Source organism: Nicotiana attenuata, chromosome 6 (assembly GCF_001879085.1).
Source record: "Nicotiana attenuata strain UT chromosome 6, NIATTr2, whole genome shotgun sequence".
Classification (NCBI taxonomy): domain Eukaryota; kingdom Viridiplantae; phylum Streptophyta; class Magnoliopsida; order Solanales; family Solanaceae; genus Nicotiana; species Nicotiana attenuata.
This window is the reverse complement of record NC_031994.1, coordinates 6878279-6892825: the sequence shown is the minus strand read 5'-3', so window position 1 is coordinate 6892825 and position 14547 is coordinate 6878279. Positions and strand designations below refer to the sequence as shown.

The 14547-nt window shown below is 32.2% G+C and overlaps 1 protein-coding gene across 1 annotated transcript; it reads right to left on the bottom strand.

Annotated features, from left to right (window-relative positions):
• On the bottom strand, positions 2188–12481 carry LOC109227608 (homeobox-leucine zipper protein ROC8-like). Its single transcript, XM_019392807.1, has 10 exons — positions 12369–12481; positions 11391–11508; positions 9685–9876; positions 8234–8743; positions 7303–7395; positions 6704–6913; positions 5490–5664; positions 4396–4664; positions 3455–3544; positions 2188–2695 (listed from the first exon to the last, which is right to left on the bottom strand). Exons 1-10 carry the CDS (start codon positions 12479–12481, stop codon positions 2318–2320), a joined length of 2148 nt encoding a protein of 715 aa, XP_019248352.1. The 3' UTR covers positions 2188–2317.

The window sequence follows — 14547 nt, the reverse complement described above, 5'->3', positions numbered from 1 at the left end:
GTCCTCACTCGAAAAAAATGGCCTAGCCATCCTCGATCCTGATCTTCATCGATACTCGAGAATGGGGCTTTACTAGCCCAACGCGCGAGCATGATCAGTCTCCCCCCCCCCCCTAAAAAAGTCGAGGACTGTATAGGCGCATGAGGTGGTCAATGGTGAACGAGAATCCCTCTATCTTGATCACAAAAGACCACAGAAGAATCACAATCCTCCAAAATGAAGGGTGAATCTGACCGAGGCATACCTAGTACCTTTTGCAGAAGTCAATGATAACCGGGTCCAATGGGCCCAGCGTAAGGGGATAAGAGTAAGCACTTAAGTATCTATCGATGTGAGGGGTGATATTTTCATCGGGCCCGGGAACCACCACGTGCTTCTCAACCCAGTTGCAATCCTTTTTTATCATGGGGAGAATTTCTTCAGTGATCGAGCATATGTATCTCGAGACTTTCTCACACCGTATGGTACAGAGGAAGGTTTTTCAACCTTAAAATCAGCGTTTACCGAGCATCCACCATGGCTGAACGTGTTCAAAGGAGGTTCCGCCACTGCTTCCTCGACAGCAGTACAATGAACGGTCTCCTCGACAGCCGACCGCGATGAAGAAGGAGTTTTTTTTTGGGGAACGGTTTTTGAAGTCTTCGCCATTTCTTTTTAAAATGGAGGAAAAAAGAAGAAGAGGAAGTTAGAGCAGTACGCTTGATAATTTAGGGTGAAGACGAGCAAAAGTCCTCACAAAAGATATCAACAAATCAGAGTATAAGTTCCAGCAAGTAGAGAAATTTCTAAGGAACAAGGGTAGAGAGTTTGGATGTGAAGTTTGAATGAATAAAGAAAGGGATACTTATAGTTTTAAAATGACGGTTCGCATCCAGGAGTGGCCGACCGGCAACTGAAAAGCATTTAATGCCATTAAGACTTCACTGACGCGATGTTTCGTTTATTTTGTTGTTTCTGTCGCGGGGTATCGAGGTGAGAATCATAAGCTCATGTCGTTTCTCATCGTCTACTCTCGGAAAAACGAGGGGACTATCTATATACAATAGAAATCGGGCTCATCTACAACAAGGTAGATCGGGCTCGGAACATGAGGGACTGAATATCGGCCTCAAGTTTTACCGGGCCAAAACCCGAGATCAGAATGTTTGTCCTCAAGAATATTGAGTCTGTGATTCCGGAATCAACCTTGACCCCGAACGAGCTCGGGGAAACATTGTTAGCGTAACCAACAGAAGACCGAAATATTTGTGACCGATTGGATACTACAGCGGGAATCTCGGCACGTATCAATAAGGAACCAACAAATCAAGAGATTTTTACCTTTTATAGAATCGTATCTAAAGTAGGACTCCCCTACTATATAAAGGGGGTCTGATTACTTGTAAAACACATTGTAACATGGATTCCAAAGCAATACATTATTTTTCTCTTTAAGTTCTTATTTTAGTCGTGTCTTGATATTGATCGAAGGCATCCAGTTCGAGGGTGGGTAGCCTCCCAAGACTGTAACTGTTTAATTCGTATGGTTGAATTTACTTTATCATTGTTCATTTCAATTGCAATTCAACTCATCGCTTTGTGTCAAGTTAATCCACGTATCCTTAAAATCACTTACAAATTCAATTGTTATCTGATTTTGAGGGTAAACACACATACACACACACACACACACATATATATATATATAATGTTATTTTCCGGCAACGGGAGTTTGGATGAATCCCTTTCCAACCCTCTAGCTCCGTCCCTGAATGCAACTGCTAACATTTAGAATTAGAACAACTAAACATTCATGACGGTAATTTGAGCAACCATGAGTTTGTAACTTGACAACCTCAACCAGGGGCGGATCTAGCCTTAAGCTTGTAGCTTTTTTCCAAATCATGTATTTATATTAAAAAAATCCACTTAATATTTATAAATATCTGACTGTGAATCCACTAAACATTGTATATATAGCTCGAGGTCATTGTAGGAACCCATAAACTTTAAATTTTGGGTCTGCCTCTGACCTCAACTACATTCAAGAGGAAATTAAACTTCCACTCTTAGTAGAAAACATTGGAATGAACTAAATTTTCAAGAAAATGCACCAAAAATAACCACACACAAAAAAAAAAAAAAAAAGAGAGAAGATAAGTCTCAAAATAAGTCTATCAATATAAAAAACCAACAATAACATCTCAATCTTGAGATTTCACAAGTCACATTGAAGGGAAAACACCATCCTTCAAATTTATTTTTGTCTAAGTTTTAAAATCTCTTAGAAAATAGAAAAACAAAACAACAACATAAAATTAAACCACCATCAATATTTTTAATCAGTGCAGTCCAATGCAACTTTGATCTTTTGAACTGTAGAGCTCAAAAGGGTATGCACAGTAGCCACTGCCTCCATATTTTGCTGCTTGGAAATTGAATTAGTATTAGTATTGGCAGAAACCAATATCTGAAAAGCCACTGTCAACAACGAACCGGTTTGTGAAATTCCATTACCGTCCCTGTCCGCGGCAAGGCGACCATCAGGACTTATGATCAAACCAGAGGGCAATATGGGAATTTGGGTGGTGTCTGCTCCATTGATAATTGAAGTAACTGTTGCTAAATCTATGGGTGCATAGATTATAAAAGCTCCCGTTGGATCGATATTTGTCTCTTGAAGCAGTAACATGTTGTTCTCCTTTGGCACATAAGGCTGCAGATATAACAAAGACGAGTTTAACTTTACACACTAACTAATAGTACAACAACCACGACGACGACAGTTCAGTAAAATTTATTAATGGAGTCTGGGGAGGGTAGTGTATGAAATTAACTAATAGTGTATAATTTTTTTTTACACTAACGAAACACCTAAAAGATAACTATAAATAACAGGTAAATTTCATAAATGGTCATATAACTATTACTTTTTTCATCAAAGTCATATAACTTTATTTTCTCATACAAGAATCATTAAACTTCCACTAACTCTCCTAGAAATCATAATGACCGAAAAATACAATTTTTCCGGTAGTATTATCTTATTCCATACTTTTTTGTTTTTTATTTTCAGTCTTAATAAATAATAATCCAAATAAAATAGGAGAAACATATATTTTTAGCCACTCAAAAATATAATAGCCGATAAAATATATATATTTTTATATATATGTGTATTATATAAATATAATATACATATTCTATATATTTTTTGTCTAGCGAATGCAATTAGTTTCGGCCGACCAGGTAATTTTTTTTTTTTTTTTTAAATAGGAAAGACCCAATCCAACCCCAATACATGATGTAACAAATTAAATTATACTGATGTAGTATAAAATAAGAGACTAAAGTAAAATTGGCTACAGAAAATGCCTTTTTATGTAGTAATAACTAAATATTAAAAAGCCTAAAGGGAAAGATACGAGTTAAATATAATAATTTTAAGAGAAAATTTTGTAGTTAAGGTGCATACCTGAATTATTGAAATACAGTTTCCAGGAAAAAATCCTGTTGGTATTCGAGCTAACTCACCCACAGCATTCCCATTGGTTAAAACATCCCACTGCACCAACCAAATCAAAACTTTATTTATAAAAATCTGCATTAATTTGTATAGATAAACTGAAATCATGTATGATAAGATATCAAGCGGAAAAACAATACGGTGCTCTAAGCTTTTACTATGTGTGGGGTCCGAGAAAGGGCAGGATCACATGGGTCTATTATATGCAACTATTTCTGCAAGTGACTATTTTCACAACTCGAACACATGACCTCCTGGTCACATGGCAGCAACTTTACCAGTCACGTCAAGACTCCCGTCGAGATATCAAGCAATCAAATCCACAATTTAACTGATAAGAAAATGTACTTTGAACCTAATTTAATCATCAAAATTGACTAACGAGTTGAGGATTGTCCAATATTATGATAATAAGAAATTGAGGTGTTTGCACCATATATAAATATTGCGAAATGCCACTCTTTAAATTCTATTCCCGTAAGTTCGATGGACTAAATTTCGCTTTTAAAAGTTGTTGGGGTTCATCCTTTTCTTAAGACAAATTTAGTTCACTGGACTAACAAATAAAGAATTGCCACAGAAAAGGCTATTTGTGCAAATATCCAAAGGTGGTAAGTGCACATATAGTCATTTTCAGGGATGTTATTTAAAGATTAGCCAGCACTTATTTTGTCCTGAAATTTTAAACTAAAAATCTTAACTTCAGGACAATTCAGAATATTTCTGTCCTGAAAATTTGAAGTCAAAAATTAAAATTCAAGACGCGCTAATGCTCAAATAGTAGTTGCATACCAAACTCTAACTGCTGTGGACTAATATCATTAAACCAACAATTTTCATTAAATCAAGTTTTTAAATTTTAAAAGGAATATTAAAGGAAAGATACAAACCTGAGTTCTTGTCTTGTCATCTTTGAAGAAATTAAAAACAGTATCAAATGAAAGAGGAAGCCATATGGAAGTAGCAGCAGTAACAATCAAGCCTTTTGGTTGACTTATATCTTCATTTTTCCTAAAAGAAACTCGAACTCCACTGTTTGTCATCTCTGATGAAGTAGGGAAATCTAAACTGTCTCCCATACTTAGTATTTCACAGAAACTCTTCACCATCCTTTGAGATATTTGCATAACATTTTGCTTTCCTTCTGGTTCACCAATCACTAAAAAAAAAAAAAAAAAAAAAAAATGACTTAATAAAATATTTAGTTTAGACACCTAAACTAAGGTTCGCCCTATTGAACGTCATGTGTGCAGTGGCGTCGCAGGATTTTTGGTAAGCGGTGTCAATATTTGAAGAAAAAAACGAATGAATAAAAAGGCGGATGATACACTAAGCTTACGCTATGCGCGGGGTTCGGGGAGGACCAGATCACAAGGGTCTGTCGTACGCAGTCTTACCCTGTATTTCTGCAAGAGGTTGTTTTCACGGTCACATGGAAACAACTTTACCAGTTATGCCAAGGCTCCCCTTCAAATGATCGAATGAATAAATCACTATAATAATGAATGGTGTTATTTTTTATATTTATACCCAATATTTCATTTTGTATACGATCTATATCTACATATTTAATAAAAATTTCGACGAAGCGGTGTCGTGTGACACCGCTTGCCGTTAGGTGTATCTGCCCCTGCATGTCGAATTACAGAGGCGGAGCTAAAATTTGAAGTTTATGGGCTCGAGAACCTATATTTTTCATTCCATCTCCACCCCTATCGGTTGGTAGACATGCAACAACATAAGGTGCTCAATAGACCTGTGTCGGTCGGACACCCTAAGTTTAGGTGTCCGAAATAAAATTGGTGACAAATTAAAGGGCAACCTGGTGCACAAGGCATCCTGCATTCACGCGGGATTGGGGGAAGAGCCGCACCTCGAGGGTGTAATATAGACAGTCTATCTTAATGCAAGTATTAGTGGCTGCTTCCACGACTCGAACTCGTGACCTATTGAAAAAAGAAAAAGGAAAAGGATGGATTTAAACCTCCTCCAAGATCATGGTTGTTTGCTCCCATTGCAAAATTGTGCCTGTCAGACATCCTTTGAAGTGTAATTATCCATCTCTTAGCTCCAAATGCTTGACGACCACACACTAAATCTCTATAGAGACGATTAGTATGAGTTTTGTCATCCACATAAACATGCTCAAGCCAAGTAACCTACAAGAGAAAAAATCAAAAGAGAAAAATTGAAATTTAAGAATCTTAATCATAGCCAAAAAAAGGAGATTAAAAGGTAAAAAGACAAAACTATAAACTTAATTATTGAAGAATTAACCAAAATAGCTGCTCACTAAATCTCTTAAACTAAAAATAGTCGGCGGATATATATATATATATATATATATATATATATATATATATATATATATATATAGACACACACACACACACACACACACATATACATACATATAATTTATGTATAATATATGTATAATTATGTATAATCTATGTATACCGGCTAAAAAAATAACTATTAAATCTGATCGGCTATTTGTGTAAGATGTAAAGGGTAATAGGTAAGGTTAGAGACAGAAATTCTAATAAAGAGATTCAAAAAGAACAAGAATGTTATGGATATGATTTTAACCTTCAATGTAAAGTAATATGAGGATTTAACAATTTATATATATACAGAAAAAATTATTTTACCCCTATTGGGCAATATAAATTTCTTACAAAAAGAATTCATGTGAACTCCTTTCGGATTCTATAGCTCCCCTTCTGCTAAACATGATGTTCAACCTTATAGAAAAGTATATCGAAATATTACTACCGTCAAACCTCTCTATAACAGTCTCGTTTGTTCCGATATTTTTTAGCTGCTATAGTGAAATACTGTTATAGAGGATGTATATTATAATATTAATATAAAAATTGGTTTCGAAAAAATCTTGACTTTTATAGTAAATGGATATTATAGAGGGATGCTGTTATAGAGAGTTATGTACGTTAAAGGCTTATAGTTTGGTAGTATCGGTGAGAATTTCTTACACAAAATATACGGCTTTAATTCTCATCATCCCTATCAAATCAGGGGCGAAGCTAGCCATTCAGATACGGGTTCGACTGAATTAGAATACTGAAACTATAAGTTTCAAATCCCGATTCTGCCTTTTTTTTAACATAACATAACTTGTGGGAAGTAAGCTAACATAAAAAGAGTTATAGAGGAAATCATAGACAATATTCTTACCATACTTTTCCCATTGCCCAAATCTTGAATAACACAACCAGAAGGAAACTTCCATGACTGAGAAGGTCCACCACTTTGAATTTCTCTTAAGTTATCAAATGAAACATCAACCATTGTCCATGTTGTTGGATCAAGTTGTCGACAACAACGAATGAAGAAAAAGTCTCTTGCTCCCACGAGAGGAGATAAAATATGTAACTTTTCATACATCTGTTCCAATGAAAAAAAAAAGTTAGGTATATCATTTTAATCTATGTTGCTCGAACTCTCTTAAATGTCGTCAAATCCGTATCGGATCCTTCATAAGTAGTAAATTTTTAGGGTCCGACGCGGGTGCGGCATCATTTTGGAGAGTTCGTGCAACATAGTTTTTAATGCATCACAGTTGGTATATTATTTTAATCTATATTGCTCGGACTCTCTGAAAATGTTGTCAAGTCCATGTCGGATCCTCGAAAAGTAGCGAATTTTTTTAGGGTCCGACACGGATGTACGCCGACATTATTTTGAAAAGTTCGCGCAATATAGTTTTTAATGAAGCACGAATTTGATGTTTATCTTCGTAGGAGATAATAAAAAGTGAATTAAAATTTTTATACCAATTGTACAGAGCCTCCAAAATTCTCAGTATCAACAACTTCAATAGTCCTAGCTTTTGTGACAATAGTAGGAAACATGTTCATATATCTGACCTGCATATACAAATTAAATCATCATTTTTTAACTATGAGATTAAATAATAATAACAATAATAACTACACTTAAATTAATCCCAAGCAAGGTGGCCTGTGTCATATGAATTCTCGCTATCTACATTGCTCCTTTTATGCTCATGTTAGCCTAATATTATACAGAATAAATTAAAAAAATAAAAATAAACAAGTACTAGATATTATTTATATTTTCTACTAGCATACATCTCTGACATGACTAATTAAAAGGTACTCCTAGAAAGCAATGGACCTTAAGAAAACATATAACGAACATGACTAAAATTTAGTGGGCGTTTGGACATAAAACTTAAAAATTTTGAAAGAAAAAGAAATAGTATTTGAAGTTAAGTTGAAAATGATATTTGAAATTTAAAATTATGTCTGGGCATATATTTCGCTTGAAAAAATGTTGTGGTTTTGCGAGTGAGGGTAAAAAATTCTGAAAAATTTGGAAAATTCATTTTCGAAAAATTTTCAAAAAATTGCAAAATTTCATTGACAAACACATTTTTGAATTTTTTTTCAGAAGGTTTCAAAAGTTCCAAGAAATTACGGTTAGACCTCTCTATAACAACATCTCTATATAACAATCATTCACTATAAAAGCCATATTTTTTCGAAACCGATTTTAATGTTATGTTATAATATATGTTCTTTATAACAGCACCTCATTATAGCAGCCAAAAAATATCGGAATAAACGAGGTTGTTATAGAGAGGTTTGATTGTATAAGTATCTGATTAAATTATATTTTTAAAATTTATTTAAATATTTTTCTTCTCAACTTAACCAAATATTATCCAAAAAGCATACTTACTGGATCAAGAAATATTTGAATCAGCTCAATTGCAGTCATTGTCACAACTCCAGATTCCTTTGATGATTCAATACGAGCAGCAGATTTGTAAGCTTGATTTGGCTTTGGATAAATCTTTTCATAACTTTCACGATTAATAAAATATCTCCCATCAATTTGTGATTTAATCCAAATTGGTTCATTCATTTGCAAAAGCTCCACAATTTCATCTGTTGCACTAATAACAGTCCCAAATATTATTGATTTTTCCCGGTCAACACGAATTTCTTCGTTTTCTTCAAATGGCGGTGGTGGTGGTGATGGTGGTAGTGATGGCGGTGGAATAATAGCTGTTGAATTTCCTCGAACATTATTTGGATTTTCAATAGGAGAACCAACTATATTTTGGCTAACCAAACTTTCATCAGATGAACTTGATAAAGATCCAACATTATTTTGTGGTGCTAATTGTGAAGTCATTGCAAAAGACCTTCCCACAAAACTAGAGATCAAATTAGATATTCTTTCATGCTGCAAAAATTAAAATAAATTTTTTAAATAAGTTCGTGAAAAGGTTGAGAAATAAAATACGAAAAAAAATTTAACAATAATTGTTAAATTATACCATGAAATGCTAATGAAACCAAGCTATTAAAAGTGTAAGGTCATAAAATAGTGATAAGATGAGGATATATATAAACTTCAATTGTCAACTTTTTCTTCTTTTTTTTAAAACTAACGGTAGTGTTTAGACCAGCTTGTGTACACCTGGATCATAAATTATGTTGCTTACTATAATTGGTAATTATCTATTATGATAAACATGATCGGATAATATAAAAAATAAAATAAATAACCTGCTATAAAAAGGTAAAGCTATTATGCAAAAATAACGTAATATGTAATTCATAAGTATCGGGTTCATCCGAACCTAATATTTTTAAGATAAAATATAAAGATATATGTAAAACCCGACTAATATTCCAACAAATGTTAAATCAAACCCATAATTTCATATGTTCAATAAGTTGTGTGCAAAAAAACAGAAAGATCAAACTCATCAAGTTTAAAACATAAATCTGCCTCTATCTCTTGTTATATATTTCTAAGTAATTTTTTTTCCTCAATCTAATTGAGATTGATGAAAAGGTAAATTCAAAACTTTTCAATATAATGCACAACAATCCTTACATATACTCTAATACTCATGAAAGATCTTTTTTGTAGTCAATAAAATTTAATTAAAAATAATTACCAAAAAAAGTTTAATTAAATAACAACAACAACAAACCCGGTAAATTTTACAAGTGGGGTTTGGGGAAGATAGTGTGTACGAAGACGTTACCCCTACCCTATAGAGTAGAGAGGCTGTTTTCGAAAGACCGTCGGTTCAAGAAGACAGAAAAGACGAGAATAAAAGAGACAATATATCAGTTTTAATTAAATACAATAATAAATATATAAAAAATTACCTCATCTCTCAAACGTTGATTTGCCATTTTCATTTTTTCTAAATTACGTCTCCTTTCTTCTTCTCCAGGGGGTGGACCATCACAATGTGGGCATATAATATTTTTCAATGCCTCTCTCATTGCCATATTCTCACAATGAAATCTTTCATTTTCTGTTTTAAGAGTATTGTTGTCTGCTCTCTCACTTAGAGCCTGTAATATATATACACAAATAAATCACATAAATATATAGATAAATAAATCAGATTATTAGCTAATTAAATATAGTAAGAGAATGAAATTAGTTGTTCCTGGAAAGAATATTTTTAAATGTGTGAAAATATCTATTTTTAATAAATTTTCTGTTTTATGTGCATTTTAAATATATATTTAAAAAGCTCCCGCTCTTTTTTATTTTCAATTGTGCAAATAGATTTTTTGAGTTTTAATTGTTTTAACAGCATAACTGATGCTAGCAATTCTTTTTCTCATTCTTTCGTAACGTTATAATTAACTTATATGCCTAAATAAAGTAAAAAATAAATAAGCATTTAAAAAATTTCAATTGAAAATAGAAGAAGGAAAGTGTCTTTTATCTAATTGCGATATTATTGGGTTGTTGTTGTTGTTGTTGTTCCCGTATGAGTGGCAAAATTAGCGGGCAAAATAAAAAACTCGATCAGCCGAAAGTAATTGTATTTGCTAGCTAGAAAGTTTATTATATATATATATATATATATATATATATATATATATATATATATATATATATATATATNTATACAAATTATATTTGCTATTATTTTTTGGGAATGCTAAAAATATACATTTCTCAAAATTCGTCATGATGGGCTGGGCATATCATGGCGGGCCAATATGGACAGAGTTCAAGTCAGCTGGGCTGATTTGGATTAAATATGTAGCCCAAATTAACTCATTAAATTGATAAATTAACTCAAATAGTTGCCCACTCAAGCGCTTAAAGTAGAAATAGCCAGTGAAGGTATAATATATGTATAATNGCGTGCAACCCGGTCCACAAATATTATTGTTGCGGCGTGCAACCCGCTCCATATCATCTATTATTGTTGCAGCGCGCAACCCGATCCTTAATTAGCATTTAGCATCGTTGCGGCGCGCAACCCGATCCTCAAATATCATTGTTGCGGTGTGCAACCCGATCCATATTATTTATTACTCTACCTCGCCCAAGCAACAATCAATGGGCTATAATTCATTTTTAGCCCTCTAGATTTCTGTAATTCGTCAATGATTCCAGAAAGGAATAATCATTAGTCACTAGCTGTAGATATTTTGTGGATTCAACTGGAAATTATGTAACTTCCCAAAAATCTAGCAAAAAAAGAAAAAAAAAATCCATTTAATAGGATTATGTATTTCGGCCGATTTGACCAGATTCTATTATATTACTTTTTAATCAAGTGCGCTGAATGAAATTTGCGGCCTAAAGTTAAACTTTAATAATAAACCTTAAACGTAAGGGCTTTAATGGCCTCACCCTAGAGCCGGCCCTACTTATAATTAATGGGTTTTCACAATTGTAATCCATATTTATATCTTATAACAAAGTCGCTTTCTATTAGATTTTTACAGACTTCAATTAATTTACTATCGATGATCAATAATTAAGGTGTCAATTAATTATAAATTAATCATTTAATAATTAAATCAATCATGCACATGAAAAATAGACTAAATTAAATCACCTTTGTTTGAGTCCTTTTGTTTTGAAACCAAAACTTGATCTGCTTAGGATCAAGCCCTATTTCCCTACTCAGTTGACGTCGCTGGTTCTCATCTGGATGTGGACATTCCTTGAAAAATCTTCATTTCAATATTCAAAAAAATAAAAAAGAAAAACATTATAAGTATTCAGTGGCGAAGTCAAAAATATTTCTTTAGAGTATTCAAGACTTAGAATACATGTATGAAAGTAATTATTTACCTATATATACACGGTTTAATTTTTCGACTAATGGTATTCAACTAACCAAGTATTCGTCAACTTTTTTTTCAATAAACCTTAAAAAAATAAGAAAAAATGATATTGTATAGCCGCTCTCAAAACAATAGCCGAAAATATATATTTTTTTGTATATTTTTTGTATATATATATACATTGTGAATGTTATATACAAAAATTATACAAATTTTATACACTTTTTCGGCTATCTAATGTAAATAGTTTTTGGCGCATGCTAAAAGTGAAAAAATCCAGTTGCATGAGATTTTTCTCATGTAACGAGAAGAGATTAAAAGAAAATCACACCCTTATATAAAAGTTAATGTATAAACCAAGAACAACCTATTTTTCATGTATAAAAGATGATTTATATGGTAGATCATCATCCAAATAAACTCCTTTTGAACCATTTTAGCAAGTAAATCAAAATATTAAATACAAAAATCAATTTTATTGATCCTTTTACTAAATTTTAATGGGCTTATAAGGAACAAAGGACCAAAAAAAGACATGAAATGAATAAGAAATAATGTAAATGCACCCAAAAAAACACATATAGAAAAAGAAAGTATTTTATGGTTAATCAATTTTGTTTTAACACTCATTTCTATCTAAGAAAATGACTACATTTCCTTATACCAATTTTTTCTTTTTATAAAAAAAAAAAGGCCATATATGAAGGTGCAATTTTTTTTTTTTAATTTTTCAAATAAAATCTTACGTTTCAAGCTGCTGAATTTGTTCCACAGAATGTCTGTTGCATAGCTTCTGCCTCCTTGATCTTTTTCTAGAGCTTGAAGATTCTCCAATTTGTTCATTCCCAGAATCAGCCATTTTTCTTTGATTTTCTATTCAAAAAAAAAATCAAAAAAGAAAACACAAAAAAAGGTGTTTGTTTAATTTATTTTAACACAATCCACTTATATATGAAATAATAATAATAATAATTGAACAAAGAGAAAAGAGATAAAAGAGATTTCTACACACCTTTGATATGTTAAAAGGATTGAGACTAAAAGAGAGAAATATTATATATGGTCTATTTTATAGTAGAAAACAAGTTGACTACACATGTAATAGACACAGAATCTGATATAGCAAAATATTCGGGGGTTAAGATTTTATAATGTGTAAACACAAGATAAGAATTGTGATACGCTTCTCTATTTTTTTCACCAAATTTTGGTTTGAGATTAGTAGAAATTGTATGCTATTTATATATCGTATGTATAACTAGGCGGGAGTGAGATACGTATAAACACAAGATAAAAATTGTTATAAGCTTCTCTGGTTTTTTCACCAAATTTTGGTTTGAGATTAGTAGAAATTATTTGCTATTTATATATTGTATGTATAATTAAGCGAGAGTGAGATATGTATAAATACAAGATAAGAATTGTGATACGCTTCTATGTTTCACTAAATTTTGGTTGATTAGTATAAATAGTCTACTACTTATGCATTGTATGCATGTATAAATAGTCGGATAAGATTTTACGTGTAAACACAACAAAAGAATTATAATACGATTCTCTGTTTCTTCACTAAAATTTTGGTTTGAGAATATATTAGCATAAACGGTCTGGTTTTTTTTTACAGTATCTAAGCAAAATGCACATGCACTATTATTATTGTCATGTACGTGTCATGTATTCCATTTCAGAATCAAGTTCCCCGTGAATAAGTAAGGCCCCGTGATTCCCCAAACCAGCTCCTGGCTAAATAAAAAGTCGAGAGTGAGATTTTATGTACGTTGTGTAAATACGAGATACGAATTGTGTCCAAATATATTAGCAAATGTATATACTCCACATGTTATGATAAAATGAGAAGTTGGGATGAGTTCTTAGAATACATAAGCAAAAGATAATAATTGTTATACGCTTCTTGATTTCTTTGCGACAATTTGGTCGGAAATTCGCATAAGTAGTTTGTTATATGTGTATTATTAATGAAAATAGCCGAGACTCGAGAGTGAGATTTTACATGTAAACCAAGATACGAATCACGATATGCTTCGTTGTTTCTTGACAAAATTTGGGTATGAGAATATTAGCATAAATGGCCTGTTTCTTATACATTATCTATGTAAATTACATGCGTATTATCATGGTTATATACAAGTCATGATAAAATGAGAAGTTGGGATTAGTTCTTAGAATGCATAAGCAAAAGCTAATAATTGTTTTATGCTTCTTAATTTCTTTGCTACAATTTGGTCGGAAATTTGCATAAGTAGTCTGTTATCTGTGTGTTATTTATGAAAATAGTGGAGACTCGAGAGTGAGATTTTACATATAAACCAAGATAAGGATTGTGATATGCTTCGTTGTTTCTTGACCAAATTTGGGTATGAGAATATTAGCATAAACGATCTGCTTCTTATGCATTATCTACGTAAATTACACGCGCATTATTATGGTTATATACATGTCATGATAAAATGAGAAGTTGAGATGAGTTCTAAGAATGCATAAGTAAAAGTTAATAATTGGTATACGCTTCTTGATTTCTTTGCTACAATTTGATCGGAAATTCGCATAAGTAATATGTTAACTGTGTATTATTTATGAAAATAGTCGAGATTCGAGAGTTAGATTTTACATGTAAATCAAGATACGGATCGCGATATGCTTCATTGTTTCTTGACCAAATTTGGTATGAGAATATTAGCATAAATGGCCTGCTTCTTATACATTATCTATGTAAATTACACGCGTATTATCATGGTTATATACAAGTCATGATAAAATGAGAAGTTGGGATTAGTTCTTAGAATGCATAAGCAAAAGCTAACAATTGTTTTATGCTTCTTAATTTCTTTGCTACAATTTGGTCGGAAATTTGCATAAGTAGTCTGTTATCTGTGTGTTATTTATGAAAATAGTTGAGACTCGAGA

What these genes read in the sequence shown, in the direction of transcription:
- LOC109227608 (XM_019392807.1), bottom strand. Translation starts at nt 12,481, where the DNA reads ATGGCTGATTCTGGGAATGAACAAATTGGAGAATCTTCAAGCTCTAGA. An exon ending in ACAAAAGGACTCAAACAAAG is followed by an intron (nt 9,877 to 11,390) that starts GTGATTTAATTT and finishes TATATATTACAG; the next exon opens with GCTCTAAGTGAGAGAGCAGA. An exon ending in CAACCATGATCTTGGAGGAG is followed by an intron (nt 4,665 to 5,489) that starts GTTTAAATCCAT and finishes TTTTTTTTTTAG; the next exon opens with TGATTGGTGAACCAGAAGGA.